General features: G+C 40.2%; 1 protein-coding gene across 5 annotated transcripts; it reads right to left on the reverse strand.

Annotated features, from left to right (window-relative positions):
• Positions 1-1,574: 1,574 nt before the first annotated feature.
• Positions 1,575-26,551, reverse strand: slc16a4 (solute carrier family 16 member 4). Of its 5 annotated transcripts, none has more exons than XM_042410297.1 (12): positions 25,880-26,551; positions 25,633-25,748; positions 25,436-25,510; positions 22,451-22,587; positions 14,550-14,682; positions 14,031-14,163; positions 13,684-13,827; positions 13,373-13,534; positions 12,609-13,262; positions 6,633-6,844; positions 4,333-4,426; positions 1,575-2,373 (listed from the first exon to the last, which is right to left on the reverse strand). In XM_042410297.1, exons 5-12 carry the CDS (start codon positions 14,664-14,666, stop codon positions 2,165-2,167), a joined length of 1,725 nt encoding a protein of 574 aa, XP_042266231.1. In that variant the 5' UTR covers positions 14,667-14,682; positions 22,451-22,587; positions 25,436-25,510; positions 25,633-25,748; positions 25,880-26,551; the 3' UTR covers positions 1,575-2,164. The 5 variants fall into 5 exon arrangements, with proteins under 5 accessions (XP_042266231.1, XP_042266229.1, XP_042266232.1 ...); XM_042410295.1 differs by having other exon boundaries at positions 25,436-25,513; XM_042410298.1 differs by lacking the exon at positions 25,633-25,748.
• Positions 26,552-26,571: the final 20 nt, after the last annotated feature.

Consider the following 26,571-nt stretch of genomic DNA (forward strand, 5'->3'; position numbering starts at 1 on the left):
AAAACAACAGGTTGAACAGGAACATTTCAATAGGTTTTTCTTGCCATAATCGTTCCTCCTGTTCATACTGGACATTAGAAGATCAATTTGTTACAATGGGAGTGACGGGGGACAAAATCCACAAGCCTCTGTCTGTATCTGAAGCTAATATGAAGTCCATATAAAGTCCCTCTTTTTGTTACTTTACTTCCACCTGCAGCTCAACGGGGAAACACTGTTTGAGGAAACACAAACAGGGAATTTGATGCTAAAAAGACTGTAAATGTGGCAGATATCCACTTGATATGACTAACTCAGACTGCTGAAGCCTCATATAAGCTTCAGATCAACTTATAAATGCAGTTTTGCACAAAATGACTGTGTGGACACTGGATTTTGGCCCCCATCACTTACATTGAAAGCACATTTGAAGAGGATCTTTAAACAGCCAGTATGAACAGAAGGAATGATTACAGCGAGGAAAACCTGTTTCACCTCACTGTTGTTTTAAGACAGACTTAAAAAACTGTGAACCTGTCCTCTAAGTTAAAGGATTTCAAGTGTCAGTTGAAAATGAAGCACTGAAATAGTTTGAATCGTCAGTTTAGTGTGTAATGGATGAAAGCAGTTGAACAGTCAGGTGAAGTGTAAGAGAAGAAAGCAGCTGGAATGTCCGTTGAAAATTCAACTGAAGTGGAAATGTTGGAGACAGTTCAAGTAAGCAGCTGAAGTATCAGTTGGCATGTAAGCACTGAGACTGAAAGTAGATACACTGTCAGATGTCTCTGCCAGTTGACAAGTATAAGATTTAAAAAGGGTTACTTATCAGTGTCAAAGTTCACTGGGTCAATCTATGTGCAGGCGCTGAAAACAGCTTCAATTTCAGTTGAAGTACACGATATTTCCCACTGCCCTTGAATGTTCTGGTGGCAGAAGTCAACGTGGTCACCAGCACAATACACCCATTATAAATTTTGAAAAGCTTTTAAAAAAAAAAAGCATAAAACCTGCAGTTGCAGAAAAAATATGAGAGGTTTGAAGAGGCGGAATTAATGCGACAAGGTACAGAGGGTGGGGAAGGTCTGAAGTTTAAATGAAGTATCTAGATATGAAGAAGAAGCTGAAAATGTTCCACTCATAGATGAACATTCATTTTCATGGGACAAAAAAGTTGAATGCTTTTAAAATGATAAAAAGATGTCTTACATAAGCTACATATATTGAGGTTTGATTCATGTGTCTATGTGAAAGTATGTTGAAGTAGTTGAGGGATGTAAAAACGTCCAGAATATTAATAAAGATATAAATACGAGAATATCAGTGTGCATCGCTGAAATAGAGCACACCTAAATGCTACTAAAACATGCCATACATTCTACCCCTGTGCCTACAATAATGCTGCCAGGACAAGAGATACATTTTTTTTTCTCTGTTTAACTACTGAAGCAGTTATTGTTTTTTTTGGCTTCATAGAGCAGATTACATATTGTGTCATAGAAGCGGTCTACGATTAAGTGGTTGCTCAGTATCTTACCTATCTGGCAGTAAAAGGTCAGAGGAAATGTCATGCAGCATAATCACAACTTGGCCCAAAGTGCATATGTGTGAGTACAGGTTTACTGATAACAGGTAAAGGCTTCCAAAGAGATCAGGTGAAAAATATTTCCTCGAGGATATGTGCTTCCAATAAAGTCATCACAGAAAAAAACTAGTTGAAGACAGGATTTCAAGCTCAGTTGCATAGCTTGTTTCCAGCAATATTATGTGCAAAGAAAAGAAAACAGGATTAGATTATGTTCTAATAAGTTATGGTTGCAAAGCTGCTGATATTAAAATGTGCTGGCTGTTGTACGTAAAGTGTTATCTTCGGTTTTGATGCTTGTACCTCTGATCAGAACAAGAACAGGGGATAAAATATTTTGCAGAACACTAAAATTTTGGCTTTCAAATGTTCAACATATTAATCTATTCACCAACGTCCCGACTACTGTATGTTCTTGGACATCATGTTACTGTGGTCATAAACGTCTTTTCCTCGGCCCGTGTTACACTCCTGCAGAAATGAAGGGTCACTTAGGTCCCGACTTGAAGTTGGAGTCACGTTCAGGCCCGAGGTATGCAGGCCCACTGCAAGTCATGAGCATGCTGGTTCAAGATCGAAGGCCTTCCCTGGGTTTTCATTCATCTACACAGCGCCGTTCTGCAGGCGGTCGGGGGTGAAGCAGCCGTTGGTCTTGCAGCTGCTTTCTGCTCTCTTGGCCTGGGTCTGTTTCCTCCTTCCCTTCCAGCGCTGAGCCAGCGGCTCCATGAACAGGGAGAGGGAGGAGAGCAGATAGCAGAGGCCAGCCAGGTAGAAAGAACAGTCGTAAGTCTGAGTGTAGTCGTACAGGAACCCTACAAGACAACAACAACACAGGAAATGGAAAAATTTGGTCCCACCTTCTAATTAAACAGTCTTTTTAAAGCATTTGTGTGTTGTGATTAATGGCTGGTAATGATGCTTAATGATGAATCATAAATATAATAAGAACAACTTCTGGGTTGGCAGGTTGTGACAAATACCACTGGTTGGTGTTCATCATCCGCTGCACCGGGTGACATGTTCCTTTGCCAAGAAGATTGCAGTTATGTTAGTTTGATTAGAAATAACCTCAAAGAACAATAGCAGTAATCATGATTTCAGTCTCTGGAGAGTTGTTCTGTGTAAGGCAGATGCCGCTGCGCTTGCACAGGAATGCGGTTCTGAGGTTGTGATATGTAGCACAACAAGCTAGCAAGGCACTGTAAACAGAACTGCGTTCCCTCACATATAAGGACAGTTGTGTTTTTCAAATATTGTACAATGAATTTAAGGTAGTGTTTTTTTCCATAATGGATATTCCATTTTGAAAGTAAATCCTTTATGTTTCCCATTTGATACTTTTACATCCTTCATACGTCACTTTACAGCAGGGTGAGGGTTCACTTTTTTAGCATGTACGACCCCTGTGTAGACTATCATAACTTCCTGTGTTTTATGTCCTTATTTGTTTTCCTTAAATGAGCCATGTTGACATTTTACTTCAAAAAAGATAACTGCTGTGAGACAAGTGGACCAGATGAAAAGCAGGACCGACAACACTAAAACTGCTGCTGAGACACTTAACAGACAGCTATCCTGAGGGGAGGGATTAGTCAACAGGAATGTTGTTACAACCTGTGGCCTGAGGGAGTTTCAAGTTAGAAACTGACGTTAGGCGTTAGTTTGCCTAATGTCAGTTTCTTACATGAGCTGCAGGGATGGTAAACAGAGCTGCATGCTATTTCCGTACCACCCTAAAGGGGGTCATTAGTCACGTTTCAACCCTGAACTCCATAAGCTCCTCTGAGGGGATTGCCGAACACACTGGGCAGGGACCATGTCAGTAGGTTCAAGGGAACACCCCACTTTAACTGAGGCCAAATGTTACCAATAAGAGCAAGAAGAGTTTTTTTTTCTTGGAAGTACCTCACATATTCACAGGAAAAATGCTGGGTGGGTGTGTGAATATACTATATGTGTCAGGATGAGACAAACTGTAGTTGTTCTGCAAGTTTTGGTGCCCTATATATCAAAGATGTTCATGTGTTAAGCAGATGATTGATGTTGCTGGTATTTTTTTAGCTGCCCTAGAAAAGGCACAGTTCATTAGAGGGAATCTGCAACAACCTGGGACTTTGAAAACACTGGAACGAAAAACTGATCCCAGATTAAAAACAGCTCTCTAAAACTAACAAAGGCAATCTGCCATCACTTAAACAATGTGAGTCAAACCCAGCCATGAACACAGCACTGTTATTCTAAGAGTTTGACTCGACTTGCTTGTAGGCAGAATGAAATTTGACCCAGTAACCTCTGTATGCATTTTCGTCAAAACAACCCCAAAATCCCAGTCTGCGTTGAGGGCGGTGCTAACTATAGGTTGTTTTTCTCTGTGTTTCAGTTTGCACACTGTATAAGTGACTGCACACCCCCAAGCAGACACACACTCGAAGGCACTGCAAGGAATTCAGGGCCCCATGAAAATATGTGCTGCAGCACCCGCAAAAAATATATGTTCATAACAAAGGCTTATCAACCTTCTCACTGATCCTTCTACTCAATTATTCCCTGTTTGAAACTCTTATGGATATGCACACACACACGAGAACACACAGAAACATGTGCACAAACTTCAACTTGCCCTCTGTGACACAAATCATCTTAAAAAAGTAACATCATGGCTGCAATCCCATGCACATGCACTACATATGTATGCATTTGTTATTGTGTGCATGTGGAAAAGTTGGCGTATGTGTGACTCCTGAAGGTTTTCCATGACGTGATCCACTCACCTGCCAAAGGAGGCCCTGTGAGGCAACCCAGGCCGACAAAGAACATGGAGAAGCCCATGGAGTTGTTGAGTTTCTCCGACCCCACAAGATCTACCTGCAGGGCAGAACAGCACATTCAACCTGGAGTTCCTTACACATTGAGCAACTTTTAACTGCCATGTTTTTCCTTTTGTTTTGAAATGAAGAAAAATGTAAAGATACCAGAGTTTTGCATGTTTGAGCTCACTAAAAACCATGTACACTCAGGCAAACACATAAAAAACTAAAAAGGAAAATCAAGTGTTGACTTGATTGTCTCCATGTAATGGCCCAATCCTGAGTTTTCTTAATTAATAATATAAATTTGAGCTAAATTCACAGATAATTGAATTGATTTTTTTCTTACTGATTCATAACAAGCATTGTGTCTTTGTAAACCTGTCTGAACTGAAAATGAAGGTACATTTTACTTCTTCTTTTCAAACATTATTGATGTAAGTAAACCTTTAAACATCAGTAACTCAGATTTAGCTGCTGTGTAGTGTTAGGCCCTGAACTGAAAGACCTGTCAATCAATTTAGAAGTGATGGCAGGTTCCAGTCCTGTGTGTTGAATTTTGGTGGTGGGTTGATCCCTTTGTTTACATTTTAATGCACAGGTCTCATCACAGCAACCCTTGCTTGTCAATTCAAATTAGGTGTGTTGACAGCATGTTTTATAAGATATAAACAAACACCTGACCTTCTTTTCAAACTGGTCTGCTTTACATCAGTCAAGAAAATCAGAAGTTTTAATCTGATTAAAACTGGTTTGACTGGTTCTTCTATTCACTTGAAAAAGAAAAAAAAGTCACACATGTCATCATTTAGGCCCAGAGGCCTGTCCTGGCCTTTGAGATGGCACCACCTCCAAGTGAAATCACACCACGTATGACCTGATGTTTTTGTTTTCAGGTGTGATATGACCTGGAGATATTGGATACTCGCTGACTTAATATGTTGTTCCATCCGTGACGGCGGTTGGGAAACATGATGATGTGACACAATGATGTAGCTAACAAAGCTACTTCACCTTTATATGGTAAAAAAAGTCCCCCGACACAAATACACTTATTGTAAATTGACCAGATTAGGGAGTTTGATACTGTAGGGTCTTACATGGTAAATGAACAGACTGATACTATATTGAAAACTAACACTGGTGGGATTGTGTGCCACCACACTGTGCCACACTGTGGTACCTTTATATCTAAATTCTGCAACATTTAACTGCCTTCACTATCTTTATTGATTTTCTAAAAGCCAGTTTCCACTTGAAATTTCTTCAGTATTACTTTCGGTCTCTGCCTCATGCGATGTGATAAAGAATGTGAAACTGCTTAGTGCCTGGTTGAGACATTTCTAAGAACTTTGAATTTCTAGATGAAAATGTGCATTTTCAGGTCTGTAATTTCCTGATGATTTAAGTTCCCTGGGAAGAATTATGTAATTTTTGTAACAGTTACAGGGAAAACAGATAGTTATTTGATTTGAGTCAGTTGTGACGAGCATTTTTAGATGAATTTCTTTGGAACAACTGCTCCATTTATTCTCAAGTAAATATTCATTTTCATTAGCGTTTTGGTTCTTGGGATGGTGGCGCCTGTCTGTCAGTTGCTCCAGACTGAAATATCTCCACAACTATTAGATGAACTGCCATTATATGTTTTGTGCTGACAATTCATAACCCCCAGACAACCTACCAAATAACTTTGGTAATGCCCTGATTTTATTCATGTGGTGCCACCATGAGATTCACCTTTGTGGTTTTGAGTGAAATATCTCAACAAGTGTTGAATGGATTGGAATTTCATTGGCATGAAATTTGGTACAGACATTTATGTCTGCCTCAAGATTAAAATAGAGGATTAGATTAGCATGCTCACACGCTAAATGGAGAAGGTGAACATAGTTAACATTACACCTGCTAAAAAACAATATGTTATTGATGCCATTGTGAGCATTTTAGCATGCTGACGTTAGCATTTAGCTCAAAGCGCTGCTGTGCCCAAATACAGGTCTAAAGGTTACACTAACAGTTAATTGGAATTTATTATATGGATGTCTCCATTTTCCCTGTAATAAGTACCAAATTAGCCAATTTTGTCCATTTCAGGAAACATCCTATGAATTTACAATTATGTCAGTTCTCTTCTGATTCTCTACTATGGGGCCTGTAATATAAAACATTACTGAAAATTACAACCCTGGGGAACAAGTGATAGAAATTAATTTGTTTTAAAAGATACGAAAAGTCATGTTCATGTTGGGTGGTCTCCTTACTAGAACTGGCAGCAGCAGGGCCATGTAGCCGCCGCAGAAGATGGCAAAGAAGACAGCATAAACCATCAACAGGATGTAGGAGGTTGCCAGTGGGGAGAGCAGGTTGACCAGGCCACAGAGGATCAGGTAGGCTTTGTGGTAGTGGTACTTATGGAAAAGGTTCCTGTCTGTCACCCAGCCTGAGGCCAGCTGGGCAATCGTCTCTGTGATACCTGTAACAGAGGCAAACAGGTGAGGCGGATGGACAGTTGAATGAAACTGGGACTGAGTGAAGTGGGAGAAGTTCAATTTGAAAAACAAAGATTTTGAAACATTGGTGGGAAAATAATTTTACTCAAAGTAAAACTGTAAGATGAAAATGGTGAAAAATAAGGTATGTAAATATATGTATATATATGTATATAGTTTGTTTTTAAATGTACTGCATGTACCCAGGACTCCCTGGAAAGCAGTGCTGACACTGAGTGGATTACCCTGGTTAAATACAGTAAAGCAAGATGTTCCCAACAGTTTCTTAAAGGAAGGAATATGAGAAGAGAGGCAGGCTGGGGAATGTATTCAATAAAATATTCAGGTAGTAACAGGAAGCTGCTCTTTGTTAATGGAGTTTTTGATGGTATCCAAAAAACAAGAGCACACTGCTCTCTTCAAACTTAAATAAAGATGCCTTCAATAATCATGAAGCTTCACATTTGGAAAACAGATCCAGTCCGGCAACAGATGTCCAGTTACCAGAGTAATTAAATACTTGAATAAAGCCGACTGAATATTAAACAATAATGTGCAGAGATTAAAATGTCAAAACATGTCAGTGTATGTAATTAGCAAATGTTGCATGCCAACACACTAAACTAAGATGGTGAACATGGGATGCCTAGTATTATAACTGCTAAACATCAGCATGTTAGCTTTGCCATTGTGAGCTTGCTGATCTTAGCTTTTGCCTCCAAGCACTGCTGTGTCTAAACACAGCCTGACAGACCTGCTAATGTGGCTGTAGACTCTTAGTCTTGTTGTAATTTGGGTGAACCAGTTCTTCCACAATGCATTGAGCTCCTCGTCTCCTCATTTCCCTCTCCATCTGTATACATTCATGTACCATTAATGCATGTTACTAACTTGGCATCTTCCCCGTAGTTTTATGCTTTCTCGTCTTGCAGGAGACCTTCGGCTGCAGACTGCCTGCTGTCCCTGTGGTCCGGCTAGACGCCCACCACTACCGCTATTATTATTAGTCATATTTCTATTATTGTTTTTGTTATTATGCTTCTCTGTGTCTCTCTCCCCCTTTCCCTTCCTCTCTCAATCCAACCGGTCAAGACAGATGGCTGCACACCTACAGGCCAGTTCAACTCGAGATTTCTTCCCGTTAAAGGGGAGTTTTTCTTTGTTGCTGTCGCCAAGTGCTTCTTGCTCATGGGGGAATTGTTGGGTCTCTGTAAATTAAAGAGTACGGTCTAGACCTGCTCTTTGTAAAAAGTGCCCTAAGATAACTTCTGTTGTGATTTGGCGCTATATAAATGAAATTGACTTGACTTTAAATTCTTCATAAACCTTCATAAATGATGCAGTGTGTCATCGCTCCACTTCCTCTCCATTCACCTGCAAGTCACCTGCTCCCCTCCTGTCACTAAGAGAATTACACGCAGACATTGTTTCCTGAACTGTGACACTGATGTCATAAAACAGTAAATACATTTGATCTTTGGTGTTGAGATAATCCTGGTAGGACCTGCATTTTTAACTGATGCTCAGCTGCACAGAAAGAGGTAACTGTCAAAGTCTGCAGAGTGTAGTGCAGCTAAAGTAATCGGTGCAGGGACCTGTAAACGCATCACGTCTTGTTCCTTTAATGCAGTTATTTTATGCAGAATAAAAACAAAGCCAAGAGGAGTGCAAGCATGCATCTATACATAGCTATATGTGTATATATATATGTATATATATATGTGTGTGTGTGTGTGTGTGTGTGTGTGTGTGGATAGGGTAAAGAAAGAATGTGAGGGAGGAAGGACTATACATGTCTGGATTACTCTATAAGTCTATTTCAAGTAAAAACATGAGTATGTTCCCAAGAAACAGTGGATGTCAACATATCCATCTGTCAACATCTGTGTTACGCTTGCAATACCCCGGAAAACTACCTATTATGCATTCAATTCCATCTGATTGATTGTTTGCTCCGGTCGGGTATGATGACTACGCAGATATGCGCTGCTCTCTGCTGAGGTCAACTGGAACGCGATAGGTGGTGCGGAAACTGCAGTGGTGTATTGACCGTCGCAGGAATAGCTACAAGCAAGCAGTGCTGAGCCATTGATCAATGAAACAAATTGGTTCTATGCAGATCAGAGTTACCCATCATTTGGCTCTGCACCACAGCTGCACAGGCTGTAGCCATTACTGCTCAGCTTGAACCCAAAATAGATTAAATTTCTGCTGAAGTTAATATGGATGAGTTTGCATACAGTGTGTACTATTATTTTTAAAAGTACAAATATTTACAATATATGTGAATAAAGGTTACATTAATCAACATAAATTAATATGTGGCCGGTGATTAATGATGATCAGCTACATTTTCACTCTTCAAGGCTCCAAATGAATAAAAAATGAAATGCCGTGCCAGTGAACACCTCTGCTTTTCTTACATAACAGAATCTAGAGAGTTTGTCTCTGCAGAGGTTAGATAGATGACATGAGGCAGCTGTGCTGTGTTTATGTGTCCTCCTGTAGCGACCCAAGACAATGTCCTGGGGTGTCCCCTGCTTGCATACAGACAAGTTGTGAGTTTGTTTGTGTGTTTTAATCACAGCAGGTTTGTCCAGGCCTGCAGCTGTTCCCGTTCAAACTCAGCACAATGCAGTTTAAATATGGCCTCTCCAAGTAGCACCTTACGCCAACTTGCATAAGCAGCATTATTAGTTCTGTCCCTTTCTCTCTGGAGTGCTGACAGGTAAAAGAGGCATATTTGCATACCTCTGGGTATTAACAGACTATGGAGCGTTGCAAGGTGTGAAGAGATGCCATTCCTTTGCTTTAAAGCAGGACATTGAGTCATTAGATTAAAGCAAAGGATTATAAAAGGCATGTTGGTTTTCCCAGCTTCTCTGAGGTTGCAGTTGGCTTGTCTTGCCTCCTCTTTTGTACATATTGCCGCCTCAGTGCTCCTCTGCAAAGTATCAGTCACTTTAGAACTGGGCTCAAACAAAGTTGGGAGCCCCTCTTGTCACTACGCCAGCAACTTTACTCGGTTAGCTGTTGCTTAGCGACTCCAGTTAGCTCCAGTGTTAGTGGCTGAGGGTTGTCGAATAGACTGACCCGGACGATAGCGGCCTCCCTCCCTCAGTCGAGTCAATGGGCCTCTATGACAAGCGCTGGGTCGGGGGAAAGAGGGACAGCGGGACACTGGGATGGTGGCTTTGTGGTGTGTGTGGCACCCCGTCTTCCTAGCTCTGTCGCTCTCTTTCTCTCTCAGTACAGCGCACATGACCAGAGAATGTGACAGAACAAACGTGTCTAAGTCAAAAGAATCTGTCAGTCTTGCTGCTCACTGGCACTGATCGCTGGCATGCAGCTCAGCTGAGTAAACCTGCAAACTCTGGGGGAAAATTCAGACATTATATCCTCTGGTATTTGTTACACCGACATAGCAACATTGTAGAGATTGCTTCTACATTGCCTCTGGTTAAGGGCCGTTAACCATAGAGTGGCCCTTAACCAGGGGCCACTCTCTGTGTCATTTCTCACTGCAGAGATGCAATGTAAGAAATGTATGAAATGTCAGCACTGAAGTCTCTCACATCTTCTACCTTTATTACATCCTTGAGCCTACAATAACAGATGTTTCAGAGCATTTAGCTGTCATTATTCTCGTCTGAACACACCCTGATACACCTTTCAACAAAGGCAACATCATCTCTGTCTCTGTCTGCTGAGGACTGATTACCGAGGGATAGATTACAAAACGGAAGCATGTAACTTATAAACACACAACCCCATCTGTAGCACTTCAATTATTCACAAAGCCTGACCATGCACTCCTAAAGAATTACATGCACATGTGGTTGGTGGTCAAAATGTTAATTCTGTTTTCAGCTCATATGGAGTGGCCTCATCAATGGCATACTGCTGAACCCACCCGCCCTGGCTAGTGGACCAAAGTTCAGCTTTTATGTAAGCACATTCATTACATAATACTGCAGAGTCTGAGCAGCTCACAAATAATTAATGCCTAGAAGTTGACTGAGGACTTTTTTGCATCACTTCTTAAGCCCAGTCTTAAAGAAACCTGGACCTGCCTTCTTCACAGTCACAGTGAGTTCCCTGCTGCTGTCACGTTTACTCTTTGGCTCCTTTTGAGTTGATGCGTGACTGATGCCTAATCTAGAAGATTTGAATGACCCTTTTTGTGATGAGAACAACTTTATTGATAAAACCCACCAGTTTTGTCTTCTATAAGGTTCATCAAACACCCAAGTGCGTTTAAATAGGAGAAGTGTGACAACAATTAATACCACAGAGAACATGGCACGCTGTAACTCAAATGTGGACATGACTGACTTTGGTACACGATCATGTGGTTTTCAAACTGCTGAGCTGGCAGTCAGGTGAGGGGTTGTACTAGAACTGGATGTAAGGGGACACTGTATTTGGTCCACAGTCAGGAGAAGTAATGTTCCTCTGGCAGAGTTAACAGAGAGGGAGGTCTTTTTAAATTACAAGATGTCTCTAAATATGTGATATATTATAAAAATTCATTGCAAAATTGAAAATATTTCTATAAATACCATAAAAGAACACTATAAAAACTCACTGAGAGATTGAGAATGTGATAAATGAATCCACTCATTAAAGTGTCCTGTGATTCACTTTAAAGGAGATGTTTCACCAATTACAACATGGCCACTGTGTAGTATAAGCAACATTTTTTGCTTTGCATGTTATAAAAGCCCTTAATTTAATATTCTTCACATTCATAGGCTGATTAAGAGATGCAACATTTTGTTATTCAGGCTGTGTGCCGTTTTCTACACTTGAAATTACCATTGAGAAGTTCAGCTATGAGGTCGCTATTTATAACTTATTTTATAAAGGGCATGCTGGATATTAACAACTCTGTTATTGACTGATGTGTGTGATATATTTTTTGTGTGACTGGCTGTTTTTTCATACTTCTGTTTAAATTATGACCTTAATGAAGGCATTTAAGGACAGGACACAATTTTTCAAGTCTGTCTTAAAGCAATACTGAGGTTCCCAAATGAACATTGAACAGGTTTTGCTCGTTGTAATCACTCTTTCTGTTCATACTGACCATTAGAAGATCTCTTCCAAACGTACTTTCAATGTAGGTTGTGGGCGACAAAATCCACAGAGAAGATAATATGAGGCTTCAGCTGTCTGAGTTAGTCAAATAAAGTGGATATCTTCTACAGTTACAGTCTTTTTAGTAATTTCCTCTTTGTGTCTCCATGGACAGTGTTTTACTGTTGAACTGTGGAAGAAGGATCATAACAAAAAAGGGAATCTGGCACTAAAAGACAGTAAAAATATAGAATTGATTTGACTAATTTGGACAGCTGAAACTTCATATTAGCGTCAAATAAACCTTTAAATACGTTTTTGCACAGGAAGACTGCGGATTTTGTCCCCCATCACTTACATTGAAAGTGCATTATGAAGGGATCTCTTAATTGTCAGTATGAACAAGAGGAATGATTATAGCAAGAAAAACATGTGTCAGTGTTTGTTTGGACACCTGACTGTTGTTTTAGGACAGACTTGAAAAATTGTGAACCCATCCTTTAAAGCTTAAAATGTAGGTTTCTCCAAGGTCGATTGGTACCATATGTAGGAACCATTATCAGGGTTTCACTGTCAAAATCAATATTATTTTGATGACAAACGATAATTTGCTTTATTAAGGTGGATCATAACAACACAGTACAAACTACTGACAAATGTATGCCTCACCTGCAACAGAGATGATAAAGGAGGCGTCCATGGCGTCGATGCCCAGAGTTCTGGCTCGGGCAGACAGGTGGAAATAGGGGATGAAGTAGGCCAGCTGGCTGAAGACCAAAGACCAAGTGTAGATGCAAAAGAATGGGTCCTTTAGCAAGGAGAAATCCAGTACTTTGGTTTTTCTGCTGGTCACCTCACTCGGTGTGCTGGCATGTGAGGCAACAATGGTGGAGCCATTCATGCTGCTGTTGAGCTCCATGGAAGTGTCTGGGGTGGTGGGTTTACCCTGACCCAAGTCATTGTGGGGCTCATGGCCATTCACTCCATTGAGGACCAGTCTGGTCAGTTCAGGGTTCACTGACTGGTCCTGGAGTCCCTGAGTACACTGCCCCTCCGGGTCTTCTGTGTCCCTGTGTGGAGGAGGGGGAGGAGGGGATGGAAATGAGTCTGATTTGGAGATGCCATTGGATAAGTGAGAGGAGCCATTCAAGCAGCTCTTAGTGTATTCCTTCTCTGAGGAGCTCTTGAGGGAGACAGCAGGGCTCTTTTGGGTGGGAGAAGAGGTAGGGTTTGACACAGAGGCGGGCTTCACATTGATGGGTCGCAGAAGCAGCCCAGAGGCGACCAGATTCAGCATGAGACCGCCAAGAATCAGCATCGCCCCTGTGAGGGACGAAGACAGCTTATATGCGCTGTATTTCTACCACCACTCACACACAAAAAAAGGAAAAATACTAGAACTTCCTGTTCATTAACAGATTTCTCCCGCCTACCTTGCCATGCATACTGGTCCAGGAGCAGCTGAGTGAATGGTGCGAGGGCAAAGGTCAAACCCATCCCAGAACGCCCGATCGCATACGCCGTTGCTAACCTCTTTCGGAAGTACAGCGCTGTGACCACGGAGAAGGATTGGTATAGTAGTGCAAAACCCATTCCTAAATGGAGTAAAGAAAGTTATCAAACACCTTGTAAGTAAGAGGGATTTTTGACAGACAAGAGGCAAACTCAACCTCACAACCTCAAATAGATGTCCTTACAAAGAAGATGTCCTTGGGTTGAATCCCATTGACATATTTCTACTCACCAACTATCACTCCCATGCTGATGTAGAGGAACACCACGCTGTTGGCAAAAATACTCATGAGGAAGCCTCCGCTAACCAGCACTGCCCCGGCGATGGAGGTCACCCTGGTTCCTAGCTTAGCACAGGCCACGGAGGCGAGGGGTGCTACAGAAGTGACAGGAGAGGAAGCATGAAGATACAGGATCTCAAAAAGTTTCATCATTTTCTGCTGGTAATGGTAAAAGCTTTGCCCTCTTCTTTCAACTCTTTTGGGAGAACTTGAAGGAGAGAGGACACAATTATATGAGAATCTTTAGGAACTCCACAGAGCTGTGAAGGTGATTCAGAAAGACTTTTTCGACTCGAACCTCCAGAGAGACGCAGACTTGACATGATGGAACCGATCCAGCTGATGCTCTCTGATGAGCCTCCAAACTCGTCTTGGAACGCCACAAAGAAGATCCCAAAGCTCTTCAGTGTTCCCATCACAAGGACATTTACCTGCAGTCGTTCAATGAAACACACACACACAAACGTGCAGAAATGGAAACGAGATCAGTGCTACTGTAGTATGTGAGGTCAATATATTGAATTTCTTCAGGCTTGATTAGCATTCTTGTTTCAGACTGAACTCTAAGTAACACACATATGGAGATTTAGGAAAAAGAAACACAAATATTGGGACTAGTATTTATATTCCTGGTTTTGTTTTTTTCTTGCTGTCCTTCTATTGGAAACTTTAATAAAAGACCAGAAACCACACCATTGCAAAAAAAAATCATCACTTATGTTTATGAAGTTAACATTATATAAAATATTTTAAAACCATCTTGTTAATTACATAAAATAATAAATTCAATACAGGGATGAGGGATTATTAGACATACCAGGAAGCAATGCAGCACCACCATCCAGCCCCAACCTCCATCTGGAGGGTCCTCATACTGGATCTCTTTCTCTTTCTCCTTCTTAGTGGTCATGGCATCCTTTCTGAACAGGTTCATGGCTGCCTTGGTTTCACTGGGAGAGGAAAAAAAAAGAAAAACATAAATAACCTCAAAGTCACATGTAGTAGGTTGCCTAAGAGAGAGGATTTATTCTGATCACAGGCTATAAATACAGTGTACAATGCATGACGTATCTGCACAGGTATGGCTAGTATAGACTCAACATTTATTTAACATTCATTTAAAAAAATATTTGCAACAAAAGGGATGGAATGAGGTCATCTTTCAAAGAAAAAATTGCTTTAAGCAACTTAACAGAAAACTGTAGACCAAAACATCAATCAAATCATTTTGACGTGTTCAAGGAAACAACTGACAGTTAACATTTTTTAATCATTGTGTCAAGGTACAGAACGATCCTTTAAGGGTAACTGACAGTAGACAGAAAGCTGTAATACAGTCACTGAGGTGAATCAGGTCAGTTACAGTACAGCTGAAGCTGGTTACTCTTCCACCTCTTTTGCTCTTATTACAGCTACTGCACTGGACTGAATGTCTCAGCAGTGTTTACATGAAGTATGACTGTTAATCAGTGTTGGAATAACTAATTGTAAAATGTAATTGTAAAAGTTACTGTAATTCCACTACTTTTGGCACTAACTAATAATGTAACTTTTTCAATTTAAATAACTTAATTACGTCTACTTAAAATTTGAATGGGCTCATTACTCGTTACTTTTGTCTTGCGTGGAAATAGTGGACAGTTGCAGAGGATAGCAGACACAACACAAACACATCATCTGACCTTACCGTGTCTCAGAGCCGCGCTGAAAAGTCACGTCATTGTAGCCAACTTGTCTCTGGATTTATAATGTTTTATATTGTAAATAATACCTGTTACTAAACTGCTGCTGCTATTTCTGGTTTGAGTTGTGGATCTGCGGTAAAACCTGGAGCGGACTTTTGAGTTGTCTTTCTTTTATGTTTGTGGATTGAACTAAACTGATTTGTGGCTGTGAGGAATTCTTTACGGAGTGGATTGAACTATGAGATTTTGGGATGAGTTACACTTGTGCGTTAAAAGTAACAAAAAAGTTACTTTCCTTAGCAACTAATCACTCTTAATATGCTATAATTGGAAAAGTAATTCAATTACTTTTTGAGAGAAGTAACAAGTAACTGTAACTAATTACTCATTTTCAGTAACTTGCCCAACACTGCTGTTAATTTTGAGAATCTTGAAGCTGCCTGTCGGCACGTAACTGCATGATAGTTTGCTTTGATGATAATGTTTTAAATTCAGTGATATTTTAAACATAATAGCTTTTATTTAAAGGTATCCTATGCAGGATTTTCTTAAAAAACAATGTAAAGACTCATATAGAAGTAATCCCTCTCATCATGATTTAGTGACAAAAATCCTTAAATATAAAATTGGTCAATTTGGCCTTTGTTTTATTTTCGTGATGAAATACAAGATCTATATTTTCAGCCATAACACCTTTCATATTTTAGCCAACAAATTAATGAATTTTAAACTGCACAACACAACTATTGCTTGGGTCTTAGATTATCTCTTGTCTCGACCTCAGTTTGTCAGGCTTGATAAGAAACAGTCTGATGTTATCTTAACTAAAACAGGAGCTCCACAGGGCTCAGTTTTATCCCCCTTTTTATTCACACTCGATACCGCTGACTATAGGCATAGTCAGATGTCTTGTCAAATCCAAAAGTTTTCAGATGACACTGTCCTAGTGGATGTACTTAATCAAGGCAATGACCTATAAAAGAGAGGTCGAATTATTTGTGAGATGCAAATTTTATTGAACGTTGGGGAGACCAAAGAATCAATTCCTGATTTCAGAAGGAAGGAGGAGGAAGTCTTCCCAGTGATAATAAAGGGTCATCAGATAGAAATTGTCCAGTCTTACAAATATCTTGTGTCTACCTGGACAGTAAATTAAACTGTAAAAAGAACAGTGAGGTTGTATTCAAGAAGGCTCGGTCGAGACTATTTTTCTTCTTGAGGAAGGTTAGATCCTTTGATATCAGCAAGAAGCTTCTTCAAGTTTTTTTTTAAATCAGGGAATCTTAGCTACTGTCCTCTTTTATGCTGTGCTCTGCTGGGGGGGGGGGGGGCGGCATCACTGTGGATGATAAAGACAGGATCAATAAGATGATCAGAAAGGCTGGCTCAGTGATTGGCCTTACCCCAGACTCACTTGAGGTTACTGTAGAAAAGAGAACAAGGACCAAACTAACGGTTCCGCATTATGGAGGCCATCCATTACACAGTGACTCAGAAGCTCAGTGAGCGACTAGTGATGCCTCAGTGTTGTACTGAATGACTCAGAAGGTCTTTTGTTCCAGCAGCAATCAGATTTTTTAATGAACACTTTTAGATGTGGTCTGGCCACTATCTCTGTTGTGTGTGAAGGGGGGGGGACTCCATGAAGACACGCGCAATCTCAGTTGCATAAAATAACACAAATAACATAACAGCTCAGACAACTACACAATGCAAAAACAATGACTCAAACATGTAAACTACGTGCTTTCACTAAAAATCCATGGCAGCGTCTATAGCAACCACCATAGCAACTATAGAAAGACCTGAAATAATCTTCATAATAACTAATGAACTAAACATCATATACATTCACTGAATGTATATGACACACACACACACACACAAAAACACACACACACACACACACACACTCTATTTCTCTCTGGCCCTCACTTGTTTAGCAGAAATTAAGATTATATCAAGTGCTGGCAAGTTGGCAGACGCCTTTGAAAAGCTGCTGATAGCTGCAGAGGCTATTGATCTTCACTGTGAGCCGGGCAATCAGAGCCATACATCTCTCCGGATTGTCTGGAGATTGCAGCAATTAGTTCTGCGAATTAAAAATGACACCTCTCAAAAATGGTAGGGCCTGCAGAGAAGGCCCTGATGGCCCTGACTGACCTCCTCTGCCTGATAACCAGTAGGCCTTCTGCGCCTACTGGGCTCCACCAACATTGGCTTACTGAAATAAATGGGTGATAACAGCCTCCTGAACCTACTAGTAAGTTTAGTAGGCCATTACTAGCCCATTTAGTTGGGACATATGCGTGATGATAATGCATATTCAATAGGCTGATAACAGTCAAATCGGCTGTCATGCCTGTGTCGTGAGCCGACCGTACTGCAGTTTGACTTGGCACCCCAACATGCAACGTGCAACCTTGAATTACTTTGAGCCCTTCTTGGAACACATTTCCAAAGGATCCTCCTCTCGAGACTTTGATTTGCGTCAGCAGATTTTAAATGAGCCTTGTTAAACAGAAACATACAAGACTGTGTGTATTCATACGTGAGCTACGACGGTGTCAAACTCACAAATTAAGACTTGGAAATCTTTTTATGATCAAACAGGACTTCCAGACAAGTACAAGTCAATATTAAGATTTTTACTAGAATTAAGTCAAAATTAAAATAAATAAAACAGCTGGATGTAGGGGCGATGGTGGGGTAAAGCAGAGATAATGCAGAGGGGCAACCAGCAGCAGAGACTTTGACATCTTTAACAGATTGGCCCACTGTCGATGGCAACAAGCAAACTCAGCTATATACTGTACATACAGGACATATGTCTTGTGTCCCAATTGATAGCTACTGATTTAAAGTCAAGCGCCTGCTCTGAATCACAGAGGAATGTGCAAGTTGCAACAGAGTAGTGATGCACCACGGCTGATTTCATCATACACAGGCTTCCAGACCACAGTGTAAAAATCTTGCTCTAACACCAGGCCACCGTCACCGACAATCATCATGTCAGCAGTTCTCTGGCACAATAAAACCACTAATTACACTTTCTGTTGGGAGAAAAAAGCTCCATCAGTCACTCACCCTGTGTTGATCCAGTAGCTCACTGTACTCTCAGTTTGTTATCAGAAATGTTGTTTCTATACAGGGTCTGTTTATTGGAGCTAGAATGCTGCAGCAGCCTTTAAAGGGTCAGTTCACCCAAACCACAACGTAATTCAGCATAAATTTTCCCCACTTGTCTCAGATGCAGATACGCCTGGTTTTATTTGACAACTTGCCTCACATATATAGTACATGCATAATAATATGCATCATATTTAAGCTGTGCGTATGATCACACCCACCCACAGTTAAGAATTGCTGAACTCTTTGTTTTCCTAGGAATGACATTACACTGTAAATCAGAGGGCAGGCTCAGGCTTGCTTAGAACGTGACATATACCCAACCCCAGATGCTGAAAAGCAAAGTAGGAGTAGAGGACGTAGTAAACCTGTGTGCATTCACCAGTCTTTTGTAGCTTGCATCACTAAGTCACTCTGACTTAGACATGTATAAGAAGCAGAGACCAAATTAGGCAGAAAGCACAGAGCGGATTAAAAGGGGAATGAATTGGGCCAGTGTATTGCGAGGAAGTATTTCCCTCCCATGTGCTGTTCACAAGTTGTCCTCAGAGTGTGCTTGAGTGCATGTTTGTGAATGTGCTGAGGGTCTGAGGGTTTGAGCGATGGGGGATTGGAGATCAGCCCCTTTGTAGTGAGGTATTAACACCACGTTGCTGCACACTTCCACTAGGACATTCTCTCTAACTTTTACACAGTGTGTCTAGTAAAATATTAGATTTCAGAAAGGTTACTTGGTGAATAAGACTCTCCAAAATCTGTCCCTATTTGACCTACCATTTATACAAGTTATATATTACAAAATATTTCCTGCAGAGAAAAAGGATCGTAACAACCGATGAGATGCTATGAACAGATCTTTTCACCTTTTTCAGTCCAAATCTGTACCTTGAGTCTAGATTGACCAAACTGAAAACAGAAGTTTGGGCCTGAACAAAAAATGGCCAGAGGAGGACTTTAAGATCATATTTGAACACGTGTCTGTTGTATCTGTACATCCTGAAGCTGGAGCGTGTGTGGTTTCTACAGTTTTCTATTATGTGTTCACAGTAGCCACAGAGCTAGTACTGTTGGTGCTTAAAATAGTGACAAGCCAACAGGTAACACTTTTGTCAGTTAGCCCAAAGCCATATGCCAAGCATGTTTTAACACTGACCCACTCTCGCACACACACACACACACACACACGCAGAAACACTGAGAACTTGATCAGTTACAGTCCAATAAAAATGTCTGCGCAAGAGTACAATAAACCTATGGTGTCTTGTGCTATATTAATCGAGTATTTGCCATGATTAAGTAACTAGTGATGTAATTAGAAATGTGCACATGTATTAGATGTGTAGTTTCAGGTACAATTTGAGTGCAATAGAGTGGAGACAAAGTCTCATTATCATTTTTTACATTTCAACTGTCACCACTAAGTGTGGGCCCAAATAAAGAGATCTCTACAATTTGAGTAAAAGGAAACATGGCTGAAAATTGGGATACAATTTGTCTATAAAGAGTGAAAATCATTCCCTATTTCCTGTATAGTGGTTGACATTTACTGTCTGCCACTTTGAGTGTCTGAATTTTTAGTGTAATATGATGAAGCATAAAAAATAGTGTCCATGGCATGTTCACAACTTTCTGCTAATAATCTCCCAATGTGGTGCGTTGCATTCTATAGATGTGAAAACTGCAGTTGTGCAACACCACATTTGATGTTCATTCATTAGCTTCATTAGCTGCTCACTATAAAGAAACCTACTGTCTCTTATAGAAGTGAATGAGGGGGTGACTTTGGACACAGAAAAAGTAACAGCCGCGTCCTTTCACCTTCCAGCAGTGGACTTCACTGAGAGGACGTAAGGAATGCAGAGGTTCATGCTATCCACCCCAAGATCCCAACCCCTCCATGCCTCGACCAGCAGCAGGAGTTGCAAGTGCAATGACAAGGACATGATCCCTCACAGGCTTCTCACCTGCAAAAACTGCAAGTTGTGTTTGTTGGAAAGCACCAACGCTGCTTGAAGTTGCGGCGGGGCGAGCGTTTTGCACCTGCACCCCCTGTGAACTGTAAATTATACTAGCGTGTAATAAAAGGGTTTGATTACAAGTAAGTCAGTGTTTAGTCAGTGTGTGTTGGTCCCAGCACCCAGCACTCCTGCTCAGGCAGATTTATGCCAGTATTGGGCAAGATCACTTTTGAATACTGAATCCTGCACAGGACTGTATCAAATGATGAGAAATTCAAAGGAGAGAAAGAGGCAAAGCCACATGAAAGCAAGTTAGACAGCAGGCAGGTTTGCTGCCAAATTTGCCCAAATGTCATTCAAATACCCAAGATGTTAAACAGAAGCTATACAACAGGAAACAAAGCCTCTAGTCTCTGCTATGACACCAGTATTAAACTAATTTCTTCACACCAGAAAGTATCTTGGAGCAGACTAATGTAACAGCAAAACATTAATGGCCATTATTCAGACAGGCACAAACAAGCCCAACCTGCACTTAAACTACTGCATCTTTATTTTCTAGCAACTCTAGAAAAACAAGTCCAACTTGGCTCAAGCTATGTGTGGACATAGCAACCTGCTAGAGGGCAAGAAGTGGAATGTTGTCCGCCTGTCTGCCTGCCATTATTTAAATTTTCATTATTTAAATATTTTCATTATTTATTTAAATAATTTTCATTATTTAAATAATAATTTTCATTATTTAAATAAAACGCAATTTCCATTTCATTTTACTTTGACACAAGCTAAAATAATTCAAATTTAAAAGACCAGTTTGCAATTGTATTTCAAATTTCTACCAGGTTCACCCTGGTAGCCTACTAGTTAAGACACATGCCACATTATTGCAAAGTGTATATTTGAAAATGTTAGACAAAATCCATTTCAAATTCAATTTCTTTATAATTATGGCAGGACTATATATTGGAGTCCATAACATTCAATGTTTACATGAATTATGCATTTTCAAACATGAAAATTGTTTTTTAATTTAATTTTGTTGTACAGCATTCAAAAAAAATTGCAAATAAAATTTGAGCTTGAACAGGTAATGTCATTTTTTCAGTCTTGTACTTCCATAAACAATGGAAGTACAAGACTTTTATACTTTAAGACCCTAAACTTTAAAAGGCAGATGGACTGACAGGCCTTAAAGGATGGGTTCATATTTTTTCAATTCTATCTTAAAATACTAGGTATTCACATGCCTGTATGTACGTAGAACCAGTCTAAAAAATCTGTAACTTTGGAAGAAACCCACTTGACTTGCTGAAGCTTCTGCTGAAGTTTAGGTTGCTCCACAAAAGGAGGACTGTGCATTTTGTCAACCATCTTTTAATTTACAATCAAAGGGATTTCATTATGGCCAGTATGGGTAGGAGGAACAATTACAGGTAATATTCACTTCCAGTGTAGTGAACTCAAAGCCTGTCTCTCTTCAGAATCCATGTCACACTACAGTCAAGGTTGAACTCATTTGTGTCTCATTTGTGCTCTGTGGTTGCCATTTCCTCTGACCCCAATATGCACCAAACACACTTCAGTTGTGAAAACAGCACTGAGCTTTGGAGATCAGAGTCAGCGTATTACAGATTTCAGCCAGCAAATCTGAGATGTAGATGGTGTCCTTCTGTGAGTTACTATGATCAATTTTTGCACCTATGAGAAATGTAAAGAATATTTTACCAAAAGTAAACCTTTGTGATTGTTGTCCCTGCAGGCAAGAATGCTGAATGATAATGTTTGAACTTAATGGAGAACAAAGTGTCATAACAAAGACCAATATTTTTTTTCAATATTAACAATAGTATAACAAAACATCAATAAAAATATCTCCTAATTTCTTATGCATATATATATAGTAACATAAAGAGAGATATTCTGATGAAACCAGCTTGTTGATTTACCTGTTAATCTGTTTTGGTGGTATTCCTGAAGGCTCTGGAGGTGAAGAGTAAACTCAGAAGTCTTACTCTCTGAGTGTCATTCTCGGCTTGGTCGAAGGGCACTTGAAACTATGGCTGCATCAACATTCACTTTACACCTACAACAAGAAGAGGACAATGATACATTAAGTAACAAATATCACAAGATCATGAGAAAAAGATTTAGAAAAAAAAACACAGGTGCTTGTCTGAAACCTGATAGCAGAAACATAAGTAGCACTCACCAAACAACAATGTTGATATTTGATAAGTATTTTCTGTATTGAGAATATTCTAAATATGGCAGGTTTTGCCACAAAAAACAAAAATGCTGCACAGCACATCACTGTCCACATGTGCTGCACAGAACCAAACAAATTGTACATTCGGCTTCTCTTGGAAGGTCTTAAACTTGCAAATTAACAAGACGAAGAGTTTGCGGCCATGCATGGTTCTGTGAGGGTGTATCATGGTGGACAACAGGAACAACAGTGCTTTGAGCTAAATTCTGGCATCAGATTGCTAACATGTGATGTTTACGTATGTTTACCATGTTCACCATCATAGTTTAGCGTGTTAGCATGAAAACTTTCGCTACCTAACACTAAACATAAAGTACAATTGAGGCTGATGTGAATGTCATTAGTTTTTCAAGTATTTTATAAGAAACCAAAGTAATTTGTCAAACTGATAATTTGACCTGAAGGTGGCGCTAGAGGAAAAATTAAGGGATTACCAAAGTTATTACAATTCATCTTGAGGGGGCAATGAATCCTTGTATCAAATTTCATGACAATCCATCCAATAGCTGTTGAGACATTTCGCTCTAAACCAAAAATGTCAACCTCACGATGGTTGGAGAGGAAAGGTCATTCGTCATTAGGATTCATCGTCTGGGAACCATGAACATCTGTATAAAATGTCAGAGCATACAGTCAATAGTTGTTCAGATATTTCAGTCTGGAACAAAGTGGTGGAGCAACTGACCAAACAACATCCCTAAATCCTTGAAGCTAGCTCAAACTGACTAAAACATTGTCCATGTTTTTAACAGGAAATTGCTCTCAAATTGCAAACAAAGTGTTTCCTACACCTGAGTTTAACTCTTGTATTTCTATAATACCCTGTGATTATCAACATCTACAAAGTTTCTGCCTGACTTCCTTTTTTTCTGCCCCATTGCTTTTTTATTATGAGCACTATTTATAAGTGACTGATGACACAAGTTGTTAACATATTTGGTCTACAGATGCACACTTCAAAGAATGTGGCCCCTGAACTTGGATGCAGTAAAAATGCTTCAGTCAGTTGTTTGACTCAACAGATGTGTATCGCTGACAGGAATGTTGCATTTTGCTTGTTTGCTGTGTTTCATGTTGGTAATTAGTCACATGGACACGCTCTGCACTATATTCAACAAGTCAGAGGTCAAACCTTATTAAGTAAATTATACATTGCATGTAATATAGTGCGCATTATTGGCATAGCACATGGTGATAAAAGCACTTAAGAGTTTAAAAAATTAGGTTGTGCTTCAATTTTTATGTGTGTTTCAGCAGCGGTGGCAGAAGCTCAATCACAGCAATCAGGCTCCTTTGGCTCTTTGCTTTGTTATGATCTGCATCATTGCAGGAAAGTAGGTTTTTGCGCAAATAAGAAGATCCAAATTATAACAGCTACTCCAAATAATTCTTTCCAGGCTCAGGGTGCCCCTTCACACCCCCAAAATTTCATTAAGGAGTGGATCTCAAACTTTATTATCATCAACATCAGTAACATTATTATCAACAGACAAATTAAGCATCTTAAAGTTTACCCTGAAGACTAGCAAAAACATTAAATGCCTCTCTTGATGAGAAATCCCCAGCTGTGCAGATGTCTCTTAAATACCAGGAAAGTAAAAATAAAAAGCACAAATCTAGTTAGCCAGATGTCCCTCTGTTGCTGACTTCTTAGCTCTCACCACATCCTCACTGAAGAGGAAAGTGTCCACACCTGTGGAAAACAGGAGAAACCCCCTATCTCACTCCAGCTTTGTTCTTTAAATGATCCATCGACAGAGGTTTAGAGCTAAGACATGAAAATCAGATTCATAGTAAAGCAGAAGAATTGCACAAAAAGTGGGTCAAATAAAGATCTTGTTTCCTAATTGTTACATATTTCACTCCGACGCTGCAGAACATTGAATTTTTCATTGTAAACCCAAGAAAATGAATACATCACATCTGCTGACGTCGAGGTAATAGTAGACCCATTACATACAGCGCATGACTGTAAAGCAATACTTGGTAAAATTATACTTCTCCCAGTGCAGCATTATTGTCATCAATTCTTACCACGCTAGCAGAAAGTAAAACTACTCACACAGAGATGATTGGAGATTAAAAATCTTGTTCAGACTCTTCGGCTGATCAGCAGAGGTGAACGAGTGTGTATTTTTCACCCTAACACGACGGGTTTTGTGAAGTGTTACTCAGGTCAGAGTATAAGTACTCCAGTGAAAGTTCAAAGGCTCACCAAAAGATACTCATTTACTCACAAAGAAGAAATACCTGAATTTTGGGCAGGTTCCAACTGTGTTAGTAGCTTTTTTTGTGCAGATTATGCATTGATAGCTGAACTGTTTTGTCCCTGTATAATTACTTTGATAGATGGTCTACTTTTTTTAAGAATTGGCATTTTTTTACATTGTTTTTCCATGTATCTTTCTCTTTTATGCTATTTCTTTTATGGCCTGTCTATTTCATCCATTAAGATACCCCACATTCACAACCTGGAGTCTCTTTATGACCACAGCCTCGCTCTGCATTGAGTCCTGAGCAAAGCCAGGCATCAGTCTTGAGGAATTGAGAGATTATGTAGGTAAATGCAGGGTGTTTAGTTGAAAGCTTTTGGCTTAGTCCACGAAGAGCATAGCATACACACACAAAACCGTATTACTGTGGGGAGAAAACAGGGAGGTCTCACCGTGTGTAGCTGTGAGCCAGTTGTTATCTTCACTTCACAGGCCTGTTGCATTGTGCCCCTCACTCAAACTCAGCACTGCTGGGAAGGCAAGAAAAGGGTCGTTCAAGCAGATGCGAAACTTCAGGCGCACTGACACTTTAGCGGTGAATTTCAAGAAGATGTCATCTGGGTGCCATCTGAGAAAAAGAGGCACAAACCTGCACTGACGCAATCTGGGTGAAAAGTTTTAAACCCATAAATAACTTTCGAGGGTCACAGAGGATGTGCTGTCTGAGGGATAACTTTGGTGGGAAGTTTGGTGCAACAAAAACGGCTAAACAATAAGAAAAATAAATAATTCAATACAAATATGATTGTTTTTTGTTAGTCTCCTCATATTAAAAACGATTCATTTGCTGACAACTACAAACACTGCTTTAAATTTGCAAAAAAATAACCCCATACCTGCAATCTCCTCCGGTTCTCGACGCGTTTCTGTCTCTATTTAAATTAGTTTAATTTGACGCGTAATTTTGGGGTTTCTCGATCCGGGGTTGTGCGTCCCAGAAAGACGTGCGCGTCACCAGTGAGGCAGGATGCCGTGCGGGGACTTTTAGCAGAGAGAAATTGCTGCGGGACCTTTTTCTCCGAGGATGACCGTGCCATAACTTTGCCTCTATGAGCGAATCCCTCTGAGTTGCATCTCACATCTCAGCCTCAACATCGCTGGCTGAGCGGAGGAGCCGCAGAAAGCAAAGCCTTCACTGAGGGGAGCCACGTGACTGAGACGTAGCAGTGATCCTCATCTGAGGGCTTCAAGAGGGGAGAGAGAAGGAAAAAAAAACCTTGCGGTAAAAACACCAGAACCACCGCAGACTTTACTGAGGGCTTGGTCTAAGACGGTGCACCACCAGTAGGATACATGGGTTTCTCAAATATACACTCTCGGATTATCATTCCTCCATCTAGAGAGGACTGAAATCACCCCTCAGTGTATGAAACCCAGAATTCAGTTACCTGTCCCCACATGCTCCTACACTCTGTATTTGAAATCTTAATGCCAAATACGACTTCAGGCCTAAAATGTAAAAGTAGTGAAGCGAAACTTTTTTGTCCCATTTCTGGGATGGATGTCATGCACCTGGCAAAGAAAATTA

This window comes from Thunnus maccoyii, chromosome 4 (genome assembly GCF_910596095.1).
Source record: "Thunnus maccoyii chromosome 4, fThuMac1.1, whole genome shotgun sequence".
Lineage (NCBI taxonomy): Eukaryota > Metazoa > Chordata > Actinopteri > Scombriformes > Scombridae > Thunnus > Thunnus maccoyii.